Source organism: Antedon mediterranea, chromosome 1, assembly GCF_964355755.1.
Source record: "Antedon mediterranea chromosome 1, ecAntMedi1.1, whole genome shotgun sequence".
NCBI lineage: Eukaryota > Metazoa > Echinodermata > Crinoidea > Comatulida > Antedonidae > Antedon > Antedon mediterranea.
Window position 1 is genome coordinate 2014081 of NC_092670.1, and position 26869 is coordinate 2040949.

Here is a 26869-nt window from a genome sequence, read left to right on the forward strand (position 1 = left end):
GGATTTGCTACTACCTCAATTATTGATTGGGTTTGATTATGTTGTAGCTTTGAATAAAGTTATACCATACTCAAGAACCAGGGTGCTTACAAATTAAGGTAAGCAATTGTCATGGTGGACTAAATATTATATTGCACCATAATAATAAATGTACATACGGTCAGTTATATAACCATGTATAAATTCAATTTATGCATTAAAAAATTATGTTTGTTTATGGTTAATTTTTAAAATCTTCATACATATTCTCATATTTTGATATGTGCATGAAATATTTAGAATTGTTTTGTTTCAATTTTATTTCGTGATAGTTAAGTGTGTTTTTCAATAAATGTTATCTAACAAAACAACACTAACAGTTATTGACTCATTAGTTCTGTTGGTGATGTCGCGTGCGTGCACTGCAACTCTACAGTTCTAACTATGTCGGTCGGTAAACACCAACTTGAGCACACGACTGCAGCCATGTATATGGCCTTGTTTCTATTTCATCACCACTTAACAGTGACACAAGTCGCCAATAACATACTAAAGTTGAACAATTAAATCAATATGACGAATAAATGTTAAGGTAATAACTAATATCAAAAATGAAAAGAATTTGTTAAGCTCTGTCCACACTATCAAATATGCCCAAATATGGTAGTGATATGACCTCATCATGTTCATATATGGGCACATCACAATTTTTTGTCGGCATAGACAGAGCTTTAATATGGGGCGACTGAGTACATTACTTTGCATTTAGATGCACCGTGTTTCTCGGGCGGCTTCCCTCCGAGAGGAATCCTAATACATATATATTAGAGAGGTTTCGCAATCTTACGAATACGATAACGAAAACGGACATTCGTTTTCGTAAGTCATAAAAAAATCTGTTTCGCATGGCAACGAAATATTGAGGCGCGTCCAAAATATGACTGCGATAAATTTGAGCGAAGCGCAGGTACGTGTTGCTTGGTGGTGCTTGGCTGCCTAGGCCTAGCGTAACATCAAAGCGAGTGAGGACTTTAAAAACTGCTATTTATCAAAATTGACTTGGCATTTTAGTAAATTACTTTAGCAAATTACTTTCAATAAATCTATAATTATATTATAATCTAGAATCATTCCTGATTCAAATGCAAAATGTGCAAATAGATCAAAAACTATACTCGTTTTGTAGTTACGAATATGACTGTGGTAATATTCGTCAACACGAATACGCCTTACGAATATGAAATGGGGATCAGCTCAAAAGTTTCACAAATGTATGACGTATCTGTTTTCGTTAATCGTATTCGTAAGGTTGCGAAACCTCCCTAAGCTTGTGTAATATACTTGTTCAGACATTTATAATGTTTGCATGAAAATGAACAAAGCTGGGTCTTGTATATTTACATTCATAATTTATTTACATATTTTCTATAAATGAATTTTACAAGTACAGTAGTGGTTTTATTATTCGTAGTAGTAGTGTTGCACACGCTGGGGCGTCGACACCTACGCTTTGTATGGCGTGTTCACCTAGGTGTCTGTATGTGTGTAAACGCTGGAGTTGACAATACTTTATTCATCATACGAAAAAAAGTTTGCAGTTTTGGGAGAGTCAATTGATCTTTGTATTCAAGCTCATGTTCTTTCTCCTTTTAACAAAACTGGCTCTTCTAATCTACTGTTAATGTCTTCAGAGGAGGCTGTCCTGGATGAGAAATGTTTAGACGTTGTTGACCTTTCACCTTTCAATGACTGTTTCCCAGCAGATGTGCCATGATGACTTGGTTTGCCATGTGTGAAGTGTGTCAAAACACTGTAAATCAACGGCCTGTAAAAGACACATAATTTTTTTATGAAGAAGGTAAAGGTTAATACACATTTCTGGAGATACTGGTAGGCCAGATGTTATTGTAAATCAAATTTAGAAAGATTCAAAATATAGTAGTACAGTTGATGTGAATACCGGAGTTGAGTGAATGGATATCTGCTTGATTGTGATCTAGTTTGTATACTGTATGTATTAGGTCACCTTTGGGTCACATTTTTACCAGGGGTAGGGAAAAATGAGTGAGTGTCTACATCGGTTTTATCAAAGGCTTATTTGTTTATCTATATAGAGTGTGCCGATCATCACCATATATACTTGTGTAATAGTACCATTGTTCCTCAAATGGTGTTATCTCCGATTAACAGCCTTATATATCTTTATAAGAGATACCTCCTTTAGCCTTACAGATAGAATTCATAAAACACAATGCATTATGAATTCATTTTTGATCAAAACACTTCTCTTATCATTCCTGTAGCTATTTTGATCACAGGATATAAACGTAAACAAACTCGTTTGACAGTTGTTATGCAACTGATCAAGTTATGAAAAGGGGTCAAAAGTTGAATAACATGTTAAGCATAGAAATAGTACAGCAGTATTACGAATATAAATACCTACAGCTTTTACTCTTTATGAAAATCTCTATTCGCTATCAAACCATTCATACTACCAGGTCAAAAACAAGAACCATGGTTACCACTTCCCACCAATTATTATGATAACACACCCTGTTCTCAACACCATTATAATAAGCCTCTCTATTGTTCAAGTTCCTCCAGAAAAACATTAACTTACAGTAGTACTGTATATAAAAATGTATCATCTCTACTTGGTACAAATCCGCCAATCATATGCTTTTTGAAGTACAAGATTTCAACTTACAGTGATTTTGAATCTTTGTCTTCAATCAAATTCAACTCTTTGGTTAGAAACTGACGATCAAGTCTTGGTGTAGACTGTCCCGATTCTATAAAATAGTAACACAGCTTAATATTATAAGAGTACAGTAACCTTTTATAATTCAGTTAAAGGTACAGTACTTTTAATTATTTTAGTAAAAATTCCTACTGTTCTTCATCCACCATAATAAGCATAAAAACACTGTCTTTTTCTAGTAAGGCAGGTTTGCAGTACACCATGAAATTAAGTTGAGAATACAGTATCATTTCAATTAGGATATCTACAACGTGTCTTCTGGAGTAAAACATCAGCATTGCTCATTTACATAAAGCATGCATAAAGTATACTGTTGCTTTACATAAAAGCTAACAACACTGTCAATTACACAATCGGCCTACACATAACAACATTGCATATTTTTACATAATAAAAAGGACATATTGAATATTGAATATTACCAGCCATCAGGACTGATTCAGTGTATTTATAACGGTTGTATTCAAGGTACTCTAAAATCAGCTCATTGATAAGCATATTCTCGTTGCTCATAGGAGGGGGCACTTCATTTGGGTCATTGAGGGCATGGAAGACCTCTGCACGAACCCTAGCTTTCACCTGATCTAGTGTGCCTCTGTTTGTCAGAGTCTCTTTCAAAACTGGAAAAAAAATAAAATTTGATAGAAAAATTATTATTGTATTATTTATATATAAATAATAAATTATTCATTACATTTTTTCAGTCAGTTTGATCATGAGTATCTTTTTGTAGAGTAGAATTGGAATATACTTACTTAGCTTTGCTTCACCCACCATGTATTACAAATACAACTAAGGTATTTTACTATCCACTCAATATATTTTTAGTTAATTAAAGCTTAGCTAGACTCGAGGCCAGGCAGACAGGAGAGTCAACTACAGACAGGCCTAAGCTACACTGGCGATGGATTTCTGCTCAATTATTAATTGATTAAAAATACAGTAGTTATAATTATAAATCATCGATTTTTTAAAATGTCATGCTTGCAGGATTTTGTTTGTTGAGAACCAGTGAGAGTATTTATCCATCGGTCAGTCAGTGGTTGGATGATTAAAATAAAGTATGAAAACAATTTTGAGTATTTATTTTTTATTTTAAGGGTTGCCGTCTGCACTGCATAGCTAGGCCTGGCCAATTTACACAGCCAAGCAAGCGTTTTTCGTAAGTGCAAAACCATGTAGCTTGTTGTCCGACGTAGATTCTAATAGCTAGGCCTAGCTAGGCTAACTACGCTAGGCCTGCCTAGCTAGGCAGTCTAGTGACTAGCCTAGTATAGTAGAGAGTAGGCCTAGCTAGGCTAGTAGGCCTTGCCTGCCCTAGACTCTAGGCATAGGAAATTCTATTTAATAAGAGCAATAATTAGTTGGATTTTTTGCTCACCGGATTTAAGGTCTTGAATAGCTGCCATAATATTCGTTCTTCGGCGCTAATGCAGTTTCGTACCCACCTCTTAAAATTACTCAAAATCTTCATCCAACCTACTCACGAGTTGTCTACAACATTCTGCAATCATAAAATTGCAAAAAATCGATAATTTTTTATTTAAAACTATTTTTAATCAATTAATACTGAGCACCCTTCGGAAATACATCGCCAGCTTAGCTGCTTCGCGAAAATCATCGCTAGGCCTGCCGATAAAAGTACGGAGGCCTCACAGGACATTAACTCTATAGAGTAAACAGTTGCGTTCTATAGAGGGCGTAGTTACTAACGTTTAAAGCACGAACCAAATAATTATAATTTTCATTATTTCCGACATGCGTTTCGTATTTTTAATAAAGAAAATACTATACAACTGCTGTATTCATCATTGTGGGTATCATCATAATTATGTTATGTTTTTAATTTGTTCTTTCATTTTACTAGTAGAATTTCACACAGAAAAGAAGATAAATATGGAACTGCTGACTCTTGAAGATAAAAGTACTACTGACCGATTTTCCTCTGTTTTAGTTTATTTTACATTATGGTTTGTAGGTCAAATAAATAAATGAAATGAATAAAAAGAATTACAGTACTTCATTCCTGAGTTACACAATAATCAAGCTATGACAAATTAATTGTTTTAGTATTTGTTATCACTAGCTATACTAGAAACGCTAATGGTTTCCCTGTTTTAAGATTTTATAGAAGTATATTATTTTTTATTCACCTATGAAAGACCTCTTCAAATACATGGAAATAGGAAATGCAACAAAAACAGAAAGATATAATTTATTGAAATGTATTAATACAATAATTATAATAAAAATGTTTTCCATCAATTACTAGAATTTATTTTACTTCTGCTGACACTGAATACATCATTTCATGTCTATTCATTAATTTATTTCAACAATATTTTATGAGGGTGGTCCATCCAGCCGAAGCTGATCATTAGGGACCCTTACAAAAAATATAATTTGACAAGACAATAACACACAACATTCAAAATAAATAGAATTCAACATAATTAAACACAAAATATTTCTTTATGAAAAAAACTTAAAATCCGTTTCACGAGGAACATGTAAAAAATATTTTATTATCGCCATAATATGATCATAACAGCGTCCTCTATAGATCGATGCCCTATGAGGCCTCCGTACTTTCATCGGCAGGCCTAGCGATGATTTTCGCGAAGCTAAGCTGGCGATGGATTTCTGAAGGGTGCTCAATTATTAATTGATTAAAAATAGTTATAAATAAGAAATTATCGATATTTTACCATTTTATGCTTGCTGAATGCTGTAGACAACTCGTGAGTAGGCTAGATGAAGTATTGAAATCATTTTGAGTAATTTTAAGGGGTGGGTACGAAACTGCATTAGCGCCCGTTCTTCTTGGTATTTTGTTGTCACTTTTTAAGTTTTAAAACTTCCCGCGCCGTCTCTCTTGCTCTCTCGCGCGCGGGGCCGGCTGGGGCCGTCCAGTCTAGCTGTGTTCATACTGTACCTAAATATAGAATGACGTCATAGGAGAAAATACCACTATTTTTAATGCAATTTTGTTTTGTTGCACGACGATCGAGCAGGACTCACTCTCTCAGTGTGTCAGCAGTCTATTTGGCTGTTTATTAGTAGGATTTTAGGGTATGTCTTTGATTTTATTTTACGATTAATGTTAAGGAGAAATAAACGAAGATTATAAAGATTTCTGAATAAAAGATCAAGAGCTCTGCTAGTTAAACTCCCTTTCCACATAATACACTACTGTACTGGTGGTGGGGGTGGATGTGTGAGAGGTGAGGGCGCTAGAGCATTTATTTACTCTACTGCTGTATAATATCATAAATGTTTAGTACATCAACAGATATTTCTAAAGGTATAATATTATTTTTGAATATACGGTATATTCACATTAATATAAACACTGTTTTAATTAAGTTAAAATATTTTGTTATTGTTCCAATTAATGAGACCGTAAAAAAACGCATGCCATAAATGATAAAAGCCGTCTAGATTAAATCATGGAGGTATAATATACCTCCATGATTAAATGTTGTTTTTTATTTATTTTTTTAAATTTTTTTTTTTCAGATTTCAGTATAAATATGGCAGAAGTACCGAGCTTAAGTGAGCGTTACAAAGCTGCTATGGTTCTGAGTGGCGTTGGAGATGCTGTTGGCTACAGGAGTGGTAGCTGGGAATTTAACTTTGTAGGAGCTGATATTTACAAAGAGTTAAAAGCGCTTGGTGGTTTGAAAAAGCTTAAAATTAACAGTAAGTATTAATTATAGCCTAAGTAATAATAATAATGATAATGTCTTGGGTTAATAATAATAATGATAATGTCTTGGGTAACTTTTGTATAGATATTTTGTACTTTTTTAATCTTCACGTTGTTTTTGATGTTGTAATTTTGTATTTTATTGTTGATTGATTTTGTTTTGCTGGAGACCCACTTGATAGTTTGATTTAGTTCACTTTTGGGAATCCTGTCTCTCTCTATGGTTTGTTATTTTTTTGTTATAATTATGTGAGACGAAATAAATGAAATGAAATGAAATGAAATGAAAAGTACTTGTGCTTAAAGATGTATTGTCCCTTTGACTTATTCTAAAAAAATATATTAAAAAATATTTCAAAAAAAAGTGGGTCATTTTGAAGTATCATAATAGTTATTAACTTTCACCAAACATTAGTCGAAAAAAAATCATTTAATTGAAATACAGACATTTTTTTGTTCAAAAAATAACTTTGACTTCCAGTCAAAGTTTTCGATCAAAACATATCCCATAATGAAACGCACTTGTTTGGCTACTATGCATAATAATAAAACTTACTCGCGATCTGTCTGAAAACACCTTCTCAACCGTGACGAGTTGTAAACAATCCTAATTAGCATCATGCATAATGCATACTCGTGGTTTGAAATCTTTGTTTACTTTCGCTTGCGATGATTTTCCAGACGAAATGTAATTAAATTAATTTACCTGTTAATTACGTAAATTTGTTGTTTTTGGATCGAATTTTCGACTTAAAGTGAATAACTTTAATGTTACTTTGATATGGCCAATTTAAATTTAGAATATTTTGACCTTCATTTTTGTGTTTCAAGGACAATACATCTTTAATATAAGTCCTCTCAGATCTGGTATATGAACCTTTGTACAAGAATATATTTAGTGCAAATCAACGTGGTACCAATACATAGCCTACACCGACTACACATTCTATTTTTGCTTGATATTGGGCTGTAGAGTGTAAAAGTACTGTAGTATTAATTCAAGGCAAATAGGTATCTGTATATAAATTTGTTTTTTTGCTCATTTGAGAAATAATGAATTAAATACTTCACTTACTTTACTTCTTTCAACGTTCAGAAAATAAATATTGACAAACATTTTTGTTATCTAGAGAAAGATTGGCCAGTGAGTGATGATACTGTTCTCCACCTTGCAACTGGTGAAGGTAAATTTTAAAACATTTAATAAAAAATAAAAATATTTTGTATCTTTTGAGGGTTTAGGCCAACAAGGACAAGGCCGTCAAAAGCCTTAGTTTCAATAATGGGTTCAATGCAGTAGTTCTAACCAGGTTAATTCTATAATCTTTATATAATATTAATTTCTTCATGTATACAGTTATTTCAGTCAAATATTGTTCTCACCTACTTTAGTAATTTTTATTTTATTAGTTTTGTAGACCTACCATTGTATTTCTATGGATATACGAAATAAAGAAAAATTAATGAAAACCATCCATTGATCTACGGTATGTCCCAGAAATGATAATTTTGTTTCAAATCTGTGTTCTTTCTTAGCTCTTGCAAGTGGATTGGAGGTTGGAGAAAAGTTATTTTTGGAAATAGCGTTTCATTATGTCAGAGGTATGAGAGACATGAGTGGTCGTGCACCAGGTATGCTTTCATAATAACTTTTGTTCTCTGTGAAAAATATTTAATTTTTACTGAAATCGAAAATTTGATTAAATACTTTAAAAAACATTTAAAATGGTGAACATTTAGACTTGCCCCAAATCTCTAGTTTTTTAATATGTTGTTAATATTCTTTGTATTCCCAAGCTCAACCATACATATGACACGCCATGTGTGCCTAACTGAATTTCCATCTAGAACCAACATTAGCTAATGTGAATATCTATATCTTAAATAATTCTCAACAACAACATACACACATACTAAAAGTATTAGCATGGTGTAGACATTGATACAAGTTATTTTATTTGATTATAGGAGGTACAACACAACGCAGTGTTAGCATTCTAAGTACTAAGCAACCAAAGACTCACATAATTCCATTTAATAAAAGGTAAACAAAAGTTTTGAATGTCACTAAAATAGATTTATCATTTTTTATAAAAGATCTGCTTTGTATAGAATAACATTTATACAATTTGCTTCTATTATTAGGGGAGGAGGATGTGGGGCAGCAATGCGTGCCATGTGCATCGGGCTTCGGTACCCAGAACCTGACCAACTTTCTGAACTGATATCTGTTGCCGTCGAGAGTGGACGTATGACTCACAATGTACCTGTAGGCTATCTGGGCTCGGTTGCTTGTGCGTTGTTTACTTCATATGCCATCCAGGCAAAGCAGATTAATGAGTGGGGGTGTGGGTTGATGGCTGTTATACCCAAGGTTTTGGAATATGTTGTTGAAGTTGGTCGTGATGTGAAACAAAATAAAGATCATTGGTGAGTTTCTTATTCTTATAATAATTAAAGTATTGCTGTAGTGTGTGTGATCTAGTGCAGGCTTAAGCATTAGTATGGTCTTACTATTAATGAGGTCTTGTAGTTTTAGTGTAGTCTTAAGTGAAACATTGAGAGCTTGCTTATATGCACTATATAAGAATGAACTATTATTATTATTAGTGTGGTCTTACTAAGTTTTAATGTTGTCTTAAGTATTACTGTAGTATGTGTGGTCTTAAGTACACTATTAATGTTGTCTTAAGTATTACTGTAGTATGTGTGGTCTTAAGTACACTATTAATGTTGTCTTAAGTATTACTGTAGTATGTGTGGTCTTACTAAGTTTTAATGTTGTCTTAAGTATTACTGTAGTATGTGTGGTCTTAAGTACACTATTAATGTTGTCTTAAGTATTACTGTAGTATGTGTGGTCTTAAGTACACTATTAATGTTGTCTTAAGTATTACTGTAGTATGTGTGGGTCTTACTAAGTTTTAATGTTGTCTTAAGTATTACTGTAGTATGTGTGGTCTTAAGTAAACTATTAATGTTGTCTTAAGTATTACTGTAGTATGTGTGGTCTTAAGCAGGTATGAAAGAGTATATACAGTATGTTTTTATTTTTCAGGTGGGAACATTTTTTTGTTGTTAATTTGTTTGTTCTATTGTTAATTCAGGTCCTATTTTGTGGATAAATGGAAGGGTTATCTAGAGACACGTGGTATAGCAGACGGAACAAGCCTTCCTGCATTCCCCAAAGAATTTGGATTTACAGAACGAGATCAATTTTACAAATCACTGAGTCATTCTGGATGGGGCGGATCAAGTGGGCATGATGCACCCATGATTGCCTATGATGCACTCCTTGGAGCAGGTGCATCGTGGGAAGAGCTTTGCCACCGAGGCATGATCCACGGTGGTGATAGTGATTCGACAGGTGTCATGGCTGCATGCTGGTGGGGCGCCATCTATGGGATGGATGATGTACCAGCAAATCTGTACGAGAAATTGGAATACAGAGAACGATTGGAGAAAGTAGCCAAACAGTTGTATGATCTGAGTCACACGAAAGAACAAAAAACCGTAGACAGTAAATAACGACAGCCCTCTTGGGTGTTGGCGTTCAACTGCACATTCTAACTGTTTCTACTAATAAGATGTTCCCTCTATCATGCAATATGTGTGGAGCATCTGGGACATTCAAATTCTGGATATTCAACTTAATTATATTAAGTTTTTTTTTTTTTAACCATATTGTGTATTTTTTATCACATCAATTTTTAATTATGATACATTTTTCGGCCATTTTTGAAAGTTGTATTATTATTTTATTGTAGTACACAGATTCTAATATATTTTTGTAGTTTGTAGAATATGGTTTTATTTTTAAAAAGGGATATAATAGTATTACAGCCACTGAATGTATATGGTTTAAAAAATGGAGAGATTTCTCAAAATGTACTGCGGTATGGTATAGTATAAAAGAGTATTAATGTATTACAAAAGGAAACAATATATGAAAACAATATGTTTTATTGATCAGAAATACTACACATTCAAACTTCAAACATTGTTTTTACGCAAAATTTTAAAAATAGTTTTATTACTTTGGTGTGTCTTAAGTTTCCTTGGTTTGTTATGATTTCTTTGGTTTTCTTTGTTTTTTAAGCTCTGTCTACACTTCACTATCAAACTTTATGTGACAACAAAATGTGATGTGCCCATATATGGACATCATGATGTCATATCACTACCATATTTGGGCACATCACACTTTTTTGTCAAACTGGTTTGATAGTGTAGACAGAGACTTATCCTAGAATTGTACATGATACCCTGCAATCCTTCTATTGTGTTTCCTTCGTCTAAGACAATTACTTTGTTTTCTTGGACTGCTTCTCAATCATCATCTGATCCCATGCTTTCAGTACCCTTCCTCGTATTACGCAATCCTCTGCCCATCTACCTACAATAACAAACATATGCACTATTTATTAAAAGCTCTACGATTAGAATGCAACTCCTGGAGAGAAGTGAAAGGCAAAGACAAAAAGAGGATAAACAAAATAAAATGTGTATTTATAATTTATTTATACTGGGTGATTTCTTCAGTGAAAGACTGGTCTACCAGAGGACCCAGTTATGACCAGTGGCTGTGTGTATACTAGTACACTGGAGTAGCCCACTACCAGACTCAAAAGATATACTAGGCTCTTTAAAGTGCACATGAGCTAGATGTGTTTATAATCCATATCTGAGAAGACTCATTCTACCACCAGAACCATGGAGTGAGTGAGCCTCGAACCATATATTACTTACTATCCATATTTTTCTGAACAGCAAACATTGGTGGAAATTCATTTTTTGATTTGTTATGAATATCCTGAGTGTAGGAATCCATGTTTAAACTGTTCACCTTGTTGTGCGGCACACCATTAAAGATGTCCTGCCGAAGTGCATTGCCGAGGGCGTCGTACATAGGGTCTCGTTCCGGTGCAGGTGATGATTTGCTTGACGATAATGTTGAATTTCCATCCAATGTTAGTGAAGATTTCTCTGCCATGATTTCCAACTTTACCTTACTACAAAGTTCTTCACCGTAGGTGTGTTTAATGTTAGGCGGTATAGAGTTTGAGCTGGCATATGAACGAGCAGACGAACTTGATATCCCTCTATGTAATTGTAATCTACCAGTGTCTGAAATGCTAGAACTGTTGGATTTACCCTTATAAGTAAACAAATTTCCTGTTGTCAACACATTCCCTGCTTGCTTGTAGCTTCCCTGTTTAATTCTAGGCCGACAACGCTCGTAGTTATAATCATACCGACTGTCCAGGCCAAGATGGTTGAACTCTGCAGCATAAGCAATGTCACCAGACTGATGCTTAACATCAGCTCTGTATGGTGAAAATGTTCCTTTTGGCTTGTTCGATTCTGGTTCAACTTCAGCAGCTGTAGATGAAAATCTAAGTGCATCCGTTTGGCGATTCTTCAAACGTCCCTCTGCAAATCTAACCTTCAAATCTTGACGTTCAATGGCCTCCTTCATAATCCGGAGTTTGTCTTCTGAAGATGGTGATCTAAAAGCTGCTGTTTTATCAACTTTTTCCTTTCGTTTATTCACTTTTTGTATTTCATCCTCATTAATGTTTGATTCACCTTCGTTGATTTCAAACGCTGTTCCAAATAAACTTCTAGGAGCGACTGCTTCAGTTCTTTTGGATTTTAAATCTATATATGATACGGCGGCCATCTTATTAAATGACTGACACTACCTGTACCTTGTAAAAAAAAGAAGTAAAAAAAAGAAGTAAATGTCAAAGTAATAAAAAAAAATGTGTTCATAGTAATAATTGGTTAAACCATGGAGAAATAATTATTTCTCCATGGTTAAACAACATACTCAATTATAAATATTAAAAACATAATTGCATAACCTGGCTGGCACTAATAATATATAAAGCAATATAAACTGAGTATAGTAAGCTGCATGCTCACAAACCAATTATGCGTTATTTAGCTTCCCTAACTCCAAACATATAATTTCAGAATTTGTTGTTGAAGGCGGGATAAAAACATTGTTGATCTGTATGCATGCAATGTTTGTTGCAATCTAATACACTATATTATACTTTGGTTATGAAACTTAACATTTTAAGTTTGCGGTTCAGTTAAATGATTATTAAGTTATAAATCGAAGTAGAATATCTACGTTGTTTGATTTTTATTACCGTAATTAAGGTAATAAACTTACGACTCACCTTAAGTGTTTGATATACGCCGTCGGGGTTATTGTTGTTTTTAGTCGCACAGCCAGATCCAACGTGCTTGGCTCAAGCGGTCGCTAAGGAAACAAAGTGTGCCATCTATCGATACAATACTTAACAAACATATGAAACGCCAATACTGACAGAAGAAGTTATTTTTTTTTGGTAGGTAAGATAAACGTAAACAATATACCGTATAAATGAAACTATTATTTGGTTTTTATTGAATATAATGATCTTTTTAGGCTTAAAAAAAATTAAATCATAAGAGCGACATTTTAATTAGTTCTTTGGTCCTTGTGTCATTGTTAAACAATATAAAAAACGTAAAGAATGTTTGAAAAGAAACATGCCTTGAAATAGCACATCTTATGTGAATTTATGGGAATTTAGCCTAAATATTTGTTTTAAATAAAAAGTATATTTGATAGCTTTAGGCAGCTTAGATAGTCATCTCATCTGTCTCATTGGTCTATACATTTTAAATTTGATTAGGTACACTTAAAAGAACTTATTCAGCAACAAAAAAAGAAAACGGGGGAAAAGGCATAAACTCAGATTATTACAAACTGAACTATCTGAAAAGAATTTTGAAACCGTCCCTTATAATCGGAAATTACTTGGATGATATCCACTATCGTACGTGACGCGTCTTAATATTTTCCCGCCGCGCCTCCCACGATGAAGTGACGCCCAAATCCCCACAACGAAACAGCGCGCATAGATAAAATCAAGACCAATCAGATCGCGTAAGATCTCGTACTTAATTACCAAACATTATTTGACGTCATCATTCGTAGAAATCGAAAAAACATGCATCGTTTCATATTTCAGACGATCTGGATATAACTTCCGATCAAATTGCAATAGGCTTAATATAAAATATTTAGCAAATTGAATAAGCCAAAGTTGGCAAAGAAAAGCAAGATCTCTGTAAGCGAGAATAAATTAGTTGCTTTAAAGCACCACACAGCATTGAAAAGTTCTAACTATTTTTACTGGTTTTCTTGAGTAGCAATGCCGCGGTGTCTCAGTAGTACATTGCTAGTATTATTTGTGTGCTACATAGTGCTAAGCTGTGAAGCAAAAGGACATAGGCGTCGCCAAAGTCTGGTAAGTTAGCATGAGATAAGCTGTATACAATCACCGTAGTATTATATAGCCTACCTCACATCCATTTAACAACAAAAAACAAACTTCTGTCCTCGCGATAATATATTTGAATGATTTTTTATTAAGTTATTCGGATGGGGAATCAAATACAGCAACGTTTCCACCAAAAAGTGTGCTTTTTTTGCTTTTTTTACAATATTTAGCCCAAGATTTCTATATGATTTGTTTTAAAGATAATTAATATGTTCTTGTGGTTTCTTTCTAAGCATCAATAAAATTTAAGTATACAGCTCAGTAGTTAAGATCGTCTTAATAATAATTAATTCATTCAGATCATTCAATCATGCTATTCCATGTAGGTCAATGGCCCAAGTACAATAATAGATAATAATTTAAGTAGTATTAACAGCAAAACAATTAGTTCTCTTTATACTTTTTTTTTCGCGAAAAGGCAAATCTTACCAGGTTGTTGATTACTTTTTTTTCGTTTTGTTGTTCATTAGTAAAATAAACTGAGATACGTAATGACACGCGCGTGCGTAAGAAAACGCTAACCAATCAAACCTTCAGAATTTTGTTGAATACTATTGTTGTTCAAAATAATTTTGTACTTAGTGTTTTGCAATTGCATTTTAAATCACAGTCTAGAAATTCCAAAAAGGACGGAGAAGTGTGCGACAAGTTCCAGTGCGCAGATGGTACGTGCATTGAGCGTAAGTACGTTTGTGATGGATGGAAGGATTGTGACAGCGACGAACTAACGTGCACAGGTACAGAATCAGAATTATTTTTTTAGTGAACCATGGAGACATAAGTTATTTCTCCATGAGTGAACATAGTATAGTATTCTGTTATAAAAAAAAAACACAACTTGTGTCCTCACGCCGGCCAAATTGCATATGAGTTACAAACGATAGAAAAAACAAATCGAAACACAGAGAAACGTCAGGAGTTTATTGAGGTTTTTTTTTTTAAATTTCAATTTTAAAAACACGAACAATAGGCCGACAGCTGTGAAAAAAAGGTTCTCAAAATGTACCATTGTTCGAATAACAACAATTATGAAGGAGGTTGATACAGTAATGACTTAATACAAACCGTACTGTATAGTAATAGGAGGGTGAGGGTTAAGAATTGAGGAGCTAAACATTTAAATAGTATGAATGTTTTTTAACACCACATATAGATTACCAGTGCAGAGGGTTAGATTTCTCCAAGTTAACCGGATTCAACTGCAATCCATTATTGAACGATGACAACAGTAACGAAGAGGAGTGTATTCCCTATTATATGTTTTGTGATGGGAAAGAACAATGTAAAAATGGCAACGATGAACTATATTGTAAGTTGGTAAATGATAAACGACAATATAGAGTTATTTAATGAGGACTGGAAACTTGTTAAACTTTTATTTTATAAGATTTTATTTTGATAAACCAAGGCGAAATTTATTGTCTTGGATTAATGAAGAAGTAAGAAGATATACATTTTACTTTTTATGTTTGCCTTTTGCTTTTGCCTTTTAAGTTTTGAAGAATTTTATTTATTTTGTTTTGCCTCATGTCACCGCTGTGTCGGTTTTGTTTTTCTTTTGCATATGTATACTGAATAAAAAAAAAAAATATTGTAAGTAGGATATAGGTTCAATATAAAATATATTGAACTTGAATACATGAATACCTGGTTGTATGCAACCATTACGGTAGGTCTAACCACCAAAACAGAAACAAATAAAAACATTCTCTGAACTTTGTGCTAATTTCCGTTACTTTTCATATAAAGTTTCTTTTTGTTTCGTTTTTGAAAATGTCAGCAATCGTATCGCACGACAATCTTGTAATACTGTATTATTATTTTTCTAAACAGGTGACTACTTTGGTGAAAATGAACTGTACGATATTCTAACCAATTGAAGACAATGCCAAACGATTACCTAGGGGCGGATCCAGAGAGGTCAGGGGAGGGAATTCTCCGGACGCCCTCTTTAAGTAAATCACGTATAGAACATTTAATTTGTGATTAGTTGATAATAATCTAATCTAGTTAATCTAGTTATAATCCGTTTACATCATTTTGTATTTGTCACTCAAAACCAAAAATTAAAGATGTATTGGCCCTCAAAAACATGAAAAATGAAGATGAATTAAATCAGACTTTGAATAGGTTATTTTGTAGAAAAAACCCGAAAAAATAATGTTTTCACCTTTTTAAATGACAAAATAAATGGTTAAATTCAAACAAAAATCCATTGGCTGGCAGCCAATTTGACTATTTTTGCTTTGAACTACAGTTTTTTTCAGGTAAATACATTTTTTTCGATCAAATTTTTGGTCAAACTGGATAATTATTATGTGACATCAACATGGCATATTAAAAATGTTTAATAATAATTTTTTCAGGGGATACTACATCATTTAAGAACTGCAAATTTGGAATTTAAAGGGTTAATTAGATTGGAAGTCTATATGGTACATTTTACAAAATCAAATTAAAGACCACCAACTAGTTTCATCTGGCTTAGAAAATTTATTCTCTATATTTTGTGTATAACCTACAGTAGTCTCTGCATGCCATTAAAGCATCACAGATATACGTCATATTACGGTGATTTTTATTATTATTATTATTATTATTATCTTTATACTGCATAGCCTCTTTTGTCAAAGACAGTTCTCCCAGAGGGCCCAGTGTATAGCATGTGATGAGTTTGTGGCTGTGTTTGTACTAGTACACCAGGGTAACCCCTACTCCTATCGAAAGATGCCTTAGAGCTGTGGTCAGCTACAAAAATATACTTTTCAAAAATTCGAATACTGTATCAATAACCTACTGCCACCTATTTATCGCACTTCAACTCATTCTCGCAGTATTTTTTGTAGACGAATGTAGACGTCACTGTATCCATGACTGCTAGACCTGCAAACATACAAAATAATTTTTGTAAAGCAATGTTTTAAATAGTTATTCTAATAACTATGAATAAGTGTTGTTTAGATCTATTGGAAATTTTCTGATTGCAGGCCTTCATCTAATAAGAATTGCAAAACCTAGTCTAACAATTTGAAAAATCATGCTGCAAGTGGAACCCTGGATATGGGACTCTGGGTAAGTGGGACCCTAGAAATGAGACCCTCGATAAATGGGCCCCTAGATATGAGACCCTGGATAAGTGGGACCCTGGATATAGGACTTTCAATAAGTGGAACTCTGGATATGGGACCCTGGATAAGTGGGATCCTTGATATGAGACCCTCGATAAGTGGGACCCTGGATATGGGACCGTCGATAAGTGGGACCGTCGATAAGTGAGACCTTGGATAAGTGAGACCTTGGATAAGTGAGACCTTGGATAAGTGTGACGTGCAAATGCTGAATAATTACCCAAACTCTTAAAGACAGTTGTTTGATCTGCTCTTGCTTCCTTCGTCCCATTTACAAGGTCTCCAATTTCAGCATACACATCACACTAGATAAAAAAAACAGGGAAACATGTAACAATTATACATACACTTGAAACTACTATAATAATTCAAATATTACAATAGGACCATCCTGGGACATCTCAATATAGTACAAATTCTTTACCTTAGATAAAATAACATCGCCAGACTCCTTAACAATAGCCTCCATACTATCAGCATACACGGTGGCATTACGCATTAGTTCAGGATCAAGTTCCTGCCAAGTTGACCTACAAGCGCCAACTCCTAATTTAATGAATACACAATTTTAAATTTTACTTACACATACAGTGCATTCAAATTACAACGACCATACTATTTTAAATTTATTTTTCAGTATCAAAGAAGTTGTGTATCAAAATGGACAGAATTGTACTGGTTTACTATACTTTCTAGTGTTGAATATTTGAAGAAAAAAAATGCTTTTTGAATAAATTAGTTCATACCATTTACATGTGCACCTGGTTTCACCCATTCATACTTCAACACAGGTGTAGACGAGCTGGTAGCAGTTACTATGATGTCAGCACCTCTCACAGCCTCTTCTGCAGATTCACAAGGTTTACAGCTCAGTTCTGTCGCTAAAGCTTCAGCTTTTGAAAAAGTTCTACCCCATATTCTCACCTAAATAAAGATATGAAAATAAATATCTGCTTATTTGTACTTTTTCATGTTTTGCAATACAAACTTTAGTTAATGATGATTGTTTCTAGAGGTCAAAGGTCAACAAAGAAGTTTATTCTTACCTCTTCAAAAGAAAAAATGGATGTTAGACAAAGAAAATGGCTTCTGGCTTGTGTTCCAGTACCAAGTATTGCTAGAATTTTGGAATTCGTTCGAGCCAGAAACTGAAAAAAATTGTATTTATTTAATTGTTGTAGGTGCATGCAGTGAACTGGTGCAAGCAGGTCAGTCAGCATGTGTAGTTTAGCATAAAACATGTTTGTCACAACAACCTACTTTGCTTTTAAGATACAATATGTTTGTATTGCAAGAAAGAAATAATTGCAAACCTTTGTAGCTACAGCTGACATGGCTGCTGTGCGTTTGGCTGTTATCGTTTCACCAGCAATTAACTGCAAAAGAATAAACTACGTCAGTAACATCTTTTATTTACTGGAATTTCATAAAAGTGTGTTCATAAATGTAAATGTCACCGATGTCACAATGATAAGTGGGTATAAAAAAAAGGTATGGCTGGGGAGGAAAAAAATAAACAGCATTTTAAGGTATCCAGTTTCTAAGGTGCTATATACCTCCATGGTTAAAATTAGGTTGGGTGACATAAGCATCCTAAGTGGGATGGGCGAAGATTTTAAAATAAGCTTGGTGGATGATGGAGGAAGCTTGTGGTGTTCGCACAAACTTCAGGGAGGAGGTATCAACTGGGCTGTGATTGGTCAGTATTCTAGAGGAATTTATACTGGATATTCCCACCAACTTCTGCCCAGTACAATTAAATTCAGCTCAGAACAATAAGCAGCTAAGTTTGTGCTTGTTCTGTGGTGTACTGTAAGTGCTTACTTACTGCTCTCATTGCCCCATTTGTTCCATCAAATAGTGAGATATAAGCATTATGGGATGGTAAATCCACATTGTCCTTAAAGAATGTGACAATCTTTGTAGAAAAATAACCATCATACAAACATGGCATGACATAGCACATTCTGTAATGAAAAGGGCTCATTGTCATATTAAACAAGACTCACCTTGTAGAGAAATGTTAAATAAAATTGAATTTGCCAGTGACAAAAGATCCAGAAATGATGTCACATTTATACAGGGGTCTGCTGAGGGTCTGGGCATAGATATCAAAATATACAGTAAATAATAAAAATGCAAATTACTGAAAAAAATGACAATGATGTGGGATCATACGCCACCCTGCACACACTCTTAACATGTTCACAATAGAAAGTAAGTCTATACTCTATTTCAATGCTCTGTCTAGACTATCAAACCAGTTTGACAAAAAAAGTGTGACGTGTCTAAATATGGTGATACGCCCAAATATGGTAGTGATATGACACCATGTCCATGCATGGGCACAGAGCTTTACCCATTGTGTTTTTGCACTGGTACCATCATTCTAACTGGCTGTACAACTCCTCCATCCTGCCCTCTTGAAAACTGTCCAAAAGCAGAACTGATAATCGGGATCAATTCAGAATAAGTTAAAAATCGCTTAACAGTTTCTTCAGATATAACTGCAACGGCCTGCATTTTGTTCCTAAGAAAATAGAGTGTTTGTGATTGGTTAACATCACTCTGTATAACAATAATAAAAAAAAAATCTATAAAAAAAAAATATAGCACCAGCAGCTGTACAGTATTCAAATGTACTTCATAGCATGTCGCACATGGCACGCACCTCAAATCAACCTACATACGTACAACTACAATAGTATAACACAGGAAAAACACGATCTGACACATTTCTATTTGTCTGTCAAATTAAACATTCCGAAATGTAAAAAAGACACCAAACAACATACCTTGGTTGTTGTGAAAATTGTGTTGATAAAGTAATTAATAATTGTTAGGTAAGTTAACACGGCCTTGGCTTAACTTTAAACGACTATACTACTACTAGGCCTAGCCTAGGCCTACTAGCCTAGGCCTAGGCCTACTACAACAAGCTAGCTATGGCCTAAGCTAGGCCCTTCCGCCTAGAGAGTCTGTTATTGTATGGTTCACCACTGAAAGTCGTTATTCGTAAACAACTCGAATACCTAGCTGCTAACTGGGCTGAACCGGTACGATTTCAGGATCCTTTCGTCTTTTATGGGTAGGGAGTTAGGCTGGCTACTGCTGCTAGCTAGAGAGGATCCTACAGTCACCAAATTGTGGTGGGGGATAGCTGGGGGTGGGGTTTGAGAATCGCGTGTTTTTTTTTTAAACGAATGCAACGTGTGTGGAACAGAGTCATTACAAGCATATATCACGTACGTAAACACAGTATTCGCGCGGGAATGTTTAAATTGAGGTCTTGTTGTTTAAATAGCACGATATAATAATCATCATCATCCGCTATTCGTCTTGGGTAGACATTGCGTACGCTAATCGTTTCCATGACTCTCTTTCGGTGGTCTGATGGTCTGTCATTAATTTTGCGATCGATGTATTTGCTTTTTTGAGTTCTTTATTTATGTTTCCTATCCAGGTAGTTTTTGGTCTGCCCACTGGTCTTTTAACTTTTCGAATGGATTCTGTCAACGCTAATTTGGCTGGAGTGTCCATCATCGGAAGCCTTATAGATAATGTCCGGTCCATTTGTATTTTCTTTTCCTTATTATGTTTGACCATATGCACAGGCTATATAGCAAAATTGGAAGCAACATACAGGGAGTTGTAAAATAAGCAACTCCCTGAACATACTTTATGAAAAATAAATCACATCACAAATCAAACCACAAACAAAAGAAAGTACATTGTCATTATGTTTATTTGCAAATCATCCAAATCATGGCATATTATATAATTTTCCTTGATTAAAGTACATTATAGTGTATATTATTTAAGTAGGCCTACATGATATTTATTTAATGCAAGTCATGTCTTTGACAATTATACATACATTATTTTTAATTAAACATATAGGCCTAAATAAATTTATTTTTGTTAAACCCCCTATTGAATTCTTTATGGGACCAACCATAGGTAGATAGGCCTATGGTAGGCCTACAACTAGATTTATAAATCAAATAGGCTATGTCAAATTTCTGCAAGCATATGTTTGGCTGAATGGTTATAGGAAATTCAGTATTATTATTGTTGAAGCCCCGAGTTCGACCCTTGCAGTGTCTTTTTTTTTATATTCACCATTATCTTCTCACCATTGCCTGTAGATTATGAGGGCTGGAGACTAAAGACTGTATTTAGCCACTTGTATTAAATTGCAGTATAGACGTGTGACGTGCGTTCTTCCTTCCTTAAGCTCTGTCTACACTATCAAACTTTACGTAACCACAAAATGTGATAAGCCCATATATGGATATGATGATGTCATTTCACTATTATATTTAAGCATATCACTACCATATATTTGGGCACATCACACTTTCTTTGGTCAAACTAATTTGATAGTGTAGACAGAGCTTAAGCGACTGATTTAAAATTGTAATTGCTCTGCTGTATAGGTTTCATAAATTAGCTTGGCTGCAGCAGCATCCATTGCAGCCATTCCTGTGTTTAAAAAAAAAGGTGTTTTTTTTTTCAAAATATCCTACATTATAGACCTATATAAAAATGGACTTTAGCGAAACTTCTCACATAATTTGGTCAAGAAAATCTAAAGAGTACAAAGTGGTCCGAACTCGTGTTTATAGTATAATATGGTTGTTTTGATGATGTTGGAAGCTACATGGTTTAAGGGGGAAAGAAAATAATGACATAGGCTACCTAATGACTTGAAAACTGTAGTCTGATCCCGCTTAACTGGCTTGGCCCTGTTGACTAAATCACCTATTTCTGCATATATTTTACACTGTAGAGACGAATACAATAGTTAGTAAATTGTAAATAAACTATTCCATGCAAATGCACTCAATATTTGTGTTACTATTATTATACTTATTCAACCAAAGCACTTAGGCTATTTTTGATTAGTATAAATGACTGAATCAGCCTAACTACGTAATGTGTAAAGATTAGTAATATACTTTCAGTATAATGAAATAATTGCCGGGTATGTTGTGACACTTTTTACTGAGTTAGTAATTAGTGTAGAAAATTCAGGCGTATCAATATATTGTATAAGTATAAATCCAAAGGCAAATTACTGAAAAAATGAAAATGCTGTGGGTATCAGTGGCTCGATCTCAATGTAGATAAAAAAAAAAGCGAAAGCTAAATCAAAACGATAAAGTAAAACAGCCAGAAAAATTAGCAGAGCTTTCGGGCAACAGTAGCCCTTCATAAGTGCAAGTCTATATATAAGTATATAATATAAAAATACAGTCATCTGTTTGAAAGTGTGTGCATGACGTTGTTCCTTCATGGTGTGTGAGTAGGTAGACCTACCGTACCTTAGACAAGATGATATCACCTGACTCCTCCATCGCGCTCTCAATTGTGTCGGTGTAAACAATGGCATTTTGCATAAGTTTCGGGTCAAGCTCTTGCCAGGATGGCCTATTTCCACCTACACCTTCAAGTTAAGAATAACAAAAGAAAATCATTATATTGTGAAATTGAAATAAACATTTTGTTCATAAAAATTATAAGTTCAAGTAGTTTTATAACGGCCTAAAATTTTTTTAATTTAATAACCTTTAACATGTATATACCGTACTCTGAAATTAATTTGTGCTAGTTAAGTGTCTCATAAGCCAGTTTATCTGGCCCTTATGTTGTCTTAAGGTGAGACAATAATAAATAAAAATACTACTACAACTACTGAAGAACTATGCTCTAGCTTTTTAGATTTTCTCAGTTTTAATTATTTTTTTGTTTAAACAGACGTGCTATTGTATAAGAATACAACGTATTTACAGTTGATGTGAGCACCATTCGTAACCCATTCATACTTCAGAACAGGTGTATTAGATCCAGTGACAGTGGTTATAACATCTGCCCCTCTCACTGCCTCTTCTGCTGACTCACATGCCCTGCATCCAAGCTGCATGGCCAATGTCTCTGCTTTTAGATAATTTCTATTCCATATTCTCACCTAAAGACAGAAACTAATAGTCCTAAGTATGACCTCTGAATAAAAATAATCCACGCAATAAATTTGTGTCCCGTTTCTCAAATGGTATGAGAAGAAGTGTTCATGAGCTGCAGCATGCTGATGTGTTATTTACTTGATGATCTGTAAACGGGACATGGGTCACTGATTGGTCTTAAGTCATTGGAGTCTTTGATGTAGTCTCGAGCTAGTGGTGGAGTGTCTGGAGTAGGATTTAATTGGACCGACATAATTCAATTGTAACTTACCTCTTCAAATTCCGTTACAGATTGAAGAGCAAAATAATGGCTTTTGGCCTGTACTCCGGCACCAAGAATAGCAAGAACTTTGGAGTTTGTTGGAGCAAGATACTAAACATACAAGTAAAGTAGGTAAAAATTATTATCATTTACTATTTATTTATAAACATCAATGTTTATATGTCAGTCATTTGAGTATTGCAGTCTCGCTGTTTGGTGGTTGTCAGTAGAAAGAGTTCTGTCATATACAACCAGTTTGTCAGTCAAAATCAGATTCAATATTTAATTACAATTACTAAGTAAATTATATACCTTTGTTGCAACAGCCGACATTGCTGCAGTCCTAGCAGCTGTAAGCAAGTTACTTTCCAAAAGCTAAAACATAAACACATTTTCAAAATTTGACGTTCAAACATAGTGACATTTGTAACAACATAGACAGTTAGTTTACAGTCAGCAATCTGTGTCAAAATGTTACCAATAGATTTGTTTACAGTTTTCAATAAGCATAATACGTAATAGAAAATGTATGATCTTACTGCTTTCATACTCCCTTCTTTTGCATCATGGACAGTTAAAACAGATTGAATTCTGGGATTGTTTTGTGGAAACTGAGTGATGAGCTTGGTGACAAGGACTCCATTATATGAACATGGCATTACGTAATAATTTCTATAAAAAAATTATGAATGAGGCAATTAAAAATTGTGTCAACTGAACCATAACAATGGAGTTTTCTGTGAAGTTTTGTGGTGAACTTTGATGAAGCTTTTTTCCCATCCCCAAATCAGATACTACATCCTGCCTTGCATCAACCGGGGAAAATATAAAGTGTCCACAAATATAGTAGGTAATACTGTGCAATCCCAGTATAATTTCTACATGAACTGGGATGGCTGAACGCGCCAAATGCCTGTCATACAGTAGATTACTAGTTCCAAATTAAAAACAATTTACCCAGAGCTATTCTTCTCTGCAGGAAATTTAACTCTCACTGGTTGAGTAATTCCTCCATCACATTTTGAAAGTCGCTGAATGCTTTCTCAATTACAGGAACAAGTTTCTTGTAACATAATACTTCTTTAACATTTTCTTCTGTTATGGTTACAAAGCTTTGGGTCTGTAAAGAAAATATCAATGCCAAGATTACGGTTTAATGCTTTACGTTGAGTATTTTTTTGGATGAGATATTTTCAACATGAAATTTGTTTTATATAGGCCTATAGAAGTCTTTGTTTTAAATGTGTATGGCTCGAATTGATGATGTCGTCGGATTTTCTATTTTATTGTAGTGTCATACACGTGGCCGTCCGCTGTAATTTGGGTTAGACCTACTATATTTTGCTTGTTAAAGTTAAAGGACGTACTTTGAAGGAAACATGGTAGTTATAATTCATCTGAGGTTTTCTTTTTCATGATATAATGCTCTTTCAAACGAGCCTCTTAGAGAAAAAAAAGGACTAAAGTAACTTTCCTTTTATAGCCATTTTAGTAAGAATGATATACACAGATACTATAGTGAGTTTACGAAATACGACTGGGGATGAGGACTGTAGATGCTTGCTTTACGCGACCTTCTGTAAATCAATGTATTGCATCGTTCTGTCCTGTTTTCGTAAACTCAATATTGTATTATAGGGAATACAGAAGAAAGATAATTACAACAGAACCCCTATTAGAGGACATCTTCTGGGCCCTCTAAAGTGTCTTAATAGTAGTGGCGTTCCCTGAATAAGAGTTGGGCGTAGTGTTAAACATAATATGTCCTAGTCTTGTTCGTTTTACCAGGAATTGTCCCCTTAAGCTTGGTTATAGAACGTAACGCAAGGACGTAAACGCAACGCAAGCGTTTTAACCAATGACAAGCGAAGTTATAGACAGTTAGCAATCACAAGCGAATAAGCCATCGCTTGTGATTGGTCAATTCACTTGCGTTGCGTTACGTCCTTGCGTTGCGTCGCTAGTGGGAACCACGCTTTACTAGGAGCGTGTCCCCCAATATTGATGTCCCAAGGAGGGGTTCCTTAAAACATTCAATTTAATATGTAATTATGATTGTACTGGTCATATGAAGCGGCTGTTCTGAAATAATGGAAGATAATGAAATGTTCAACTTACGTTAAAAAAATGTCCAAATCGCTTTTTGATGCCATGGATCACGTTTCGTGGAATATGAAACTGCATTCTATAATGTTATGTAATTTTGGGTGAAAAATGAACAAATACAAATTTACCTTTGTTTTCTATCACAGGACTCATTTAATATAGTTAATTTATAGAAGTTTTAAATCGTTGCTGTTTTAGATTGTCTGATACCGTTTGGGCTAAACGTTATAAATATGGTGCACTGCAATTTGTCATACATGGGTAGTGTCCAGGCAAATACAGCTTTATAAAAGAAGCTATAGCAAAGAAATAAAGCACATATAAACCTAAAAAAAAATTAAAAAGTAGAATCAATGATTTATATACAGTTAACCTCCGTGAGCGACCACCTCCGGATTCCGGCCGCTTACGGGAGGTGGCCGCTTACGGGAGGGGCCGCTTACGGGAGGGGCCGCTTACGGGAGGTGGTCGCTCGTCGGGAGGTGGCCGCTTACGGGAGGTGGTTGCTTACGGGAGGTGGCCGCTTACGGGAGGTGGCCGCTTACGGGAGGTGGCCGCTTACGGGAGGTGGTCGCTTACGGGAGGTGGTCCCTTACGGGAGGTGGTCGCTTACGGGGGTTAACTGTATATGAATCATTGATTCTACTTTTTAATTTTTGTTTTTAGGTTTATATCTGCTATAGCTTCTTTTTATAAAGCTGTATGAATCCGGAACGATTCGGCCCTAAGACGATTCGGCCCGGGATGTTTCTTCGGACGCGCCTTAACGGCTGCACTTTCAAAAGCCCGTTTGTTCTTCCTATCTAATTAGTGCGGCCACATTTTGTAGGCCTACTAACAATTATAATTGTTATGGTATTACGTATTCGTATTGACGTTTGACTACTATACTACAAAAATACAATTTTGATAATTAATGTGCTTTAGTATTAGATTTGATTGAATCATTTAATTATATTTAATCATTCTTGCATATCTATTACTTAAATGTCAATACAGTACAAAATACTAATAGGCCTAGGCACCAACTTACAATCAGAACAAAAACAAAACAAAAAACAAAATCAATACATGCAAACCACCATGCCCGAACAAATCATGTCGATTATGTGTGGAAAAAGAAATATAGGCCTACTAGCTAGTCACTTGTTATATTTTAATATACACATACGTATACTTACATTACTAGTGTCGCCATCAAAAGAAAAAATAAAGAGATGAACAATTGGATATACATAACATCCAACACGGGAAAAACTATGGAGTGGAAAATAAAAAACGGAGGCCTATATTGATTCACTGAATTGTCTGATATTCATTCACTAAATGAATGGATTAAAATGAATAGGAAACCAGACCATCTGGACCGTAACCATCAATTATTGACTATTAATAATAATAATTTATTGGCACTACACTTTGTTATCAGTGGCACTCTGTTACGAGAGGTGGTCGATTATGAGAAGCGGTCTCTAACAGAGATGGTTGCTTACGATGTGTGGTCGTTTTAGAAAGTTGGTTGCTTACGAGAGGTGGAAAGACTGATAGCTAAGTAAAGATCGATGCATTTATTTGCACATGATTTAGACATTTTTGTAAAATATATAACATT

At 34.5% G+C, this 26869-nt stretch overlaps 5 protein-coding genes across 10 annotated transcripts; 2 read left to right on the top strand and 3 right to left on the bottom strand.

Moving 5' to 3' along the window:
* Positions 1-1387: 1387 nt before the first annotated feature.
* On the bottom strand, positions 1388-4488 carry LOC140052974 (centrosomal protein 20-like). 2 transcript variants are annotated; one of them, XM_072098462.1, is made up of 4 exons: positions 3499-4071; positions 3166-3363; positions 2690-2774; positions 1388-1804 (listed from the first exon to the last, which is right to left on the bottom strand). In XM_072098462.1, exons 1-4 carry the CDS (start codon positions 3518-3520, stop codon positions 1612-1614), a joined length of 498 nt encoding a protein of 165 aa, XP_071954563.1. In that variant the 5' UTR covers positions 3521-4071; the 3' UTR covers positions 1388-1611. The 2 variants fall into 2 exon arrangements, with proteins under 2 accessions (XP_071954563.1, XP_071954562.1); XM_072098461.1 differs by lacking the exon at positions 3499-4071 and adding an exon at positions 4125-4488 and having other exon boundaries at positions 1391-1804.
* LOC140052902 (ADP-ribosylhydrolase ARH1-like) lies at positions 1742-10421 on the top strand. 4 transcript variants are annotated; one of them, XM_072098458.1, is made up of 7 exons: positions 1742-1837; positions 6263-6445; positions 7583-7636; positions 7989-8084; positions 8421-8496; positions 8598-8882; positions 9560-10421. In XM_072098458.1, the coding sequence occupies exons 2-7, from the start codon at positions 6277-6279 to the stop codon at positions 9978-9980; spliced, it is 1101 nt and encodes a 366-aa protein (XP_071954559.1). In that variant the 5' UTR covers positions 1742-1837; positions 6263-6276; the 3' UTR covers positions 9981-10421. The 4 variants fall into 4 exon arrangements, with proteins under 4 accessions (XP_071954559.1, XP_071954558.1, XP_071954557.1 ...); XM_072098457.1 differs by lacking the exon at positions 1742-1837 and adding an exon at positions 5229-5484; XM_072098456.1 differs by lacking the exon at positions 1742-1837 and adding an exon at positions 5719-5815.
* A 14-nt stretch (positions 10422-10435) lies between these two features.
* On the bottom strand, positions 10436-12700 carry LOC140052948 (uncharacterized). Of its 2 annotated transcripts, none has more exons than XM_072098460.1 (3): positions 12644-12656; positions 11202-12157; positions 10436-10848 (listed from the first exon to the last, which is right to left on the bottom strand). In XM_072098460.1, the coding sequence occupies exons 2-3, from the start codon at positions 12133-12135 to the stop codon at positions 10757-10759; spliced, it is 1026 nt and encodes a 341-aa protein (XP_071954561.1). In that variant the 5' UTR covers positions 12136-12157; positions 12644-12656; the 3' UTR covers positions 10436-10756. The 2 variants fall into 2 exon arrangements, with proteins under 2 accessions (XP_071954561.1, XP_071954560.1); XM_072098459.1 differs by having other exon boundaries at positions 10437-10848; positions 11202-12163; positions 12644-12700.
* Positions 12701-13523: 823 nt separating this feature from the next.
* On the top strand, positions 13524-16359 carry LOC140053001 (uncharacterized). Its single transcript, XM_072098463.1, has 4 exons — positions 13524-13762; positions 14406-14532; positions 14949-15104; positions 15629-16359. The coding sequence occupies exons 1-4, from the start codon at positions 13667-13669 to the stop codon at positions 15673-15675; spliced, it is 426 nt and encodes a 141-aa protein (XP_071954564.1). The 5' UTR covers positions 13524-13666; the 3' UTR covers positions 15676-16359.
* Positions 16360-16375: 16 nt separating this feature from the next.
* Positions 16376-26762, bottom strand: LOC140051064 (ketimine reductase mu-crystallin-like). Its single transcript, XM_072096148.1, has 18 exons — positions 26439-26762; positions 25270-25336; positions 24109-24271; positions 23691-23823; positions 23464-23526; positions 23161-23262; positions 22717-22894; positions 22251-22372; positions 21625-21709; positions 21351-21408; positions 19283-19453; positions 18752-18890; positions 18237-18299; positions 17970-18071; positions 17670-17847; positions 17348-17469; positions 17144-17228; positions 16376-16678 (listed from the first exon to the last, which is right to left on the bottom strand). The coding sequence occupies exons 4-18, from the start codon at positions 23808-23810 to the stop codon at positions 16599-16601; spliced, it is 1668 nt and encodes a 555-aa protein (XP_071952249.1). The 5' UTR covers positions 23811-23823; positions 24109-24271; positions 25270-25336; positions 26439-26762; the 3' UTR covers positions 16376-16598.
* Positions 26763-26869: the final 107 nt, after the last annotated feature.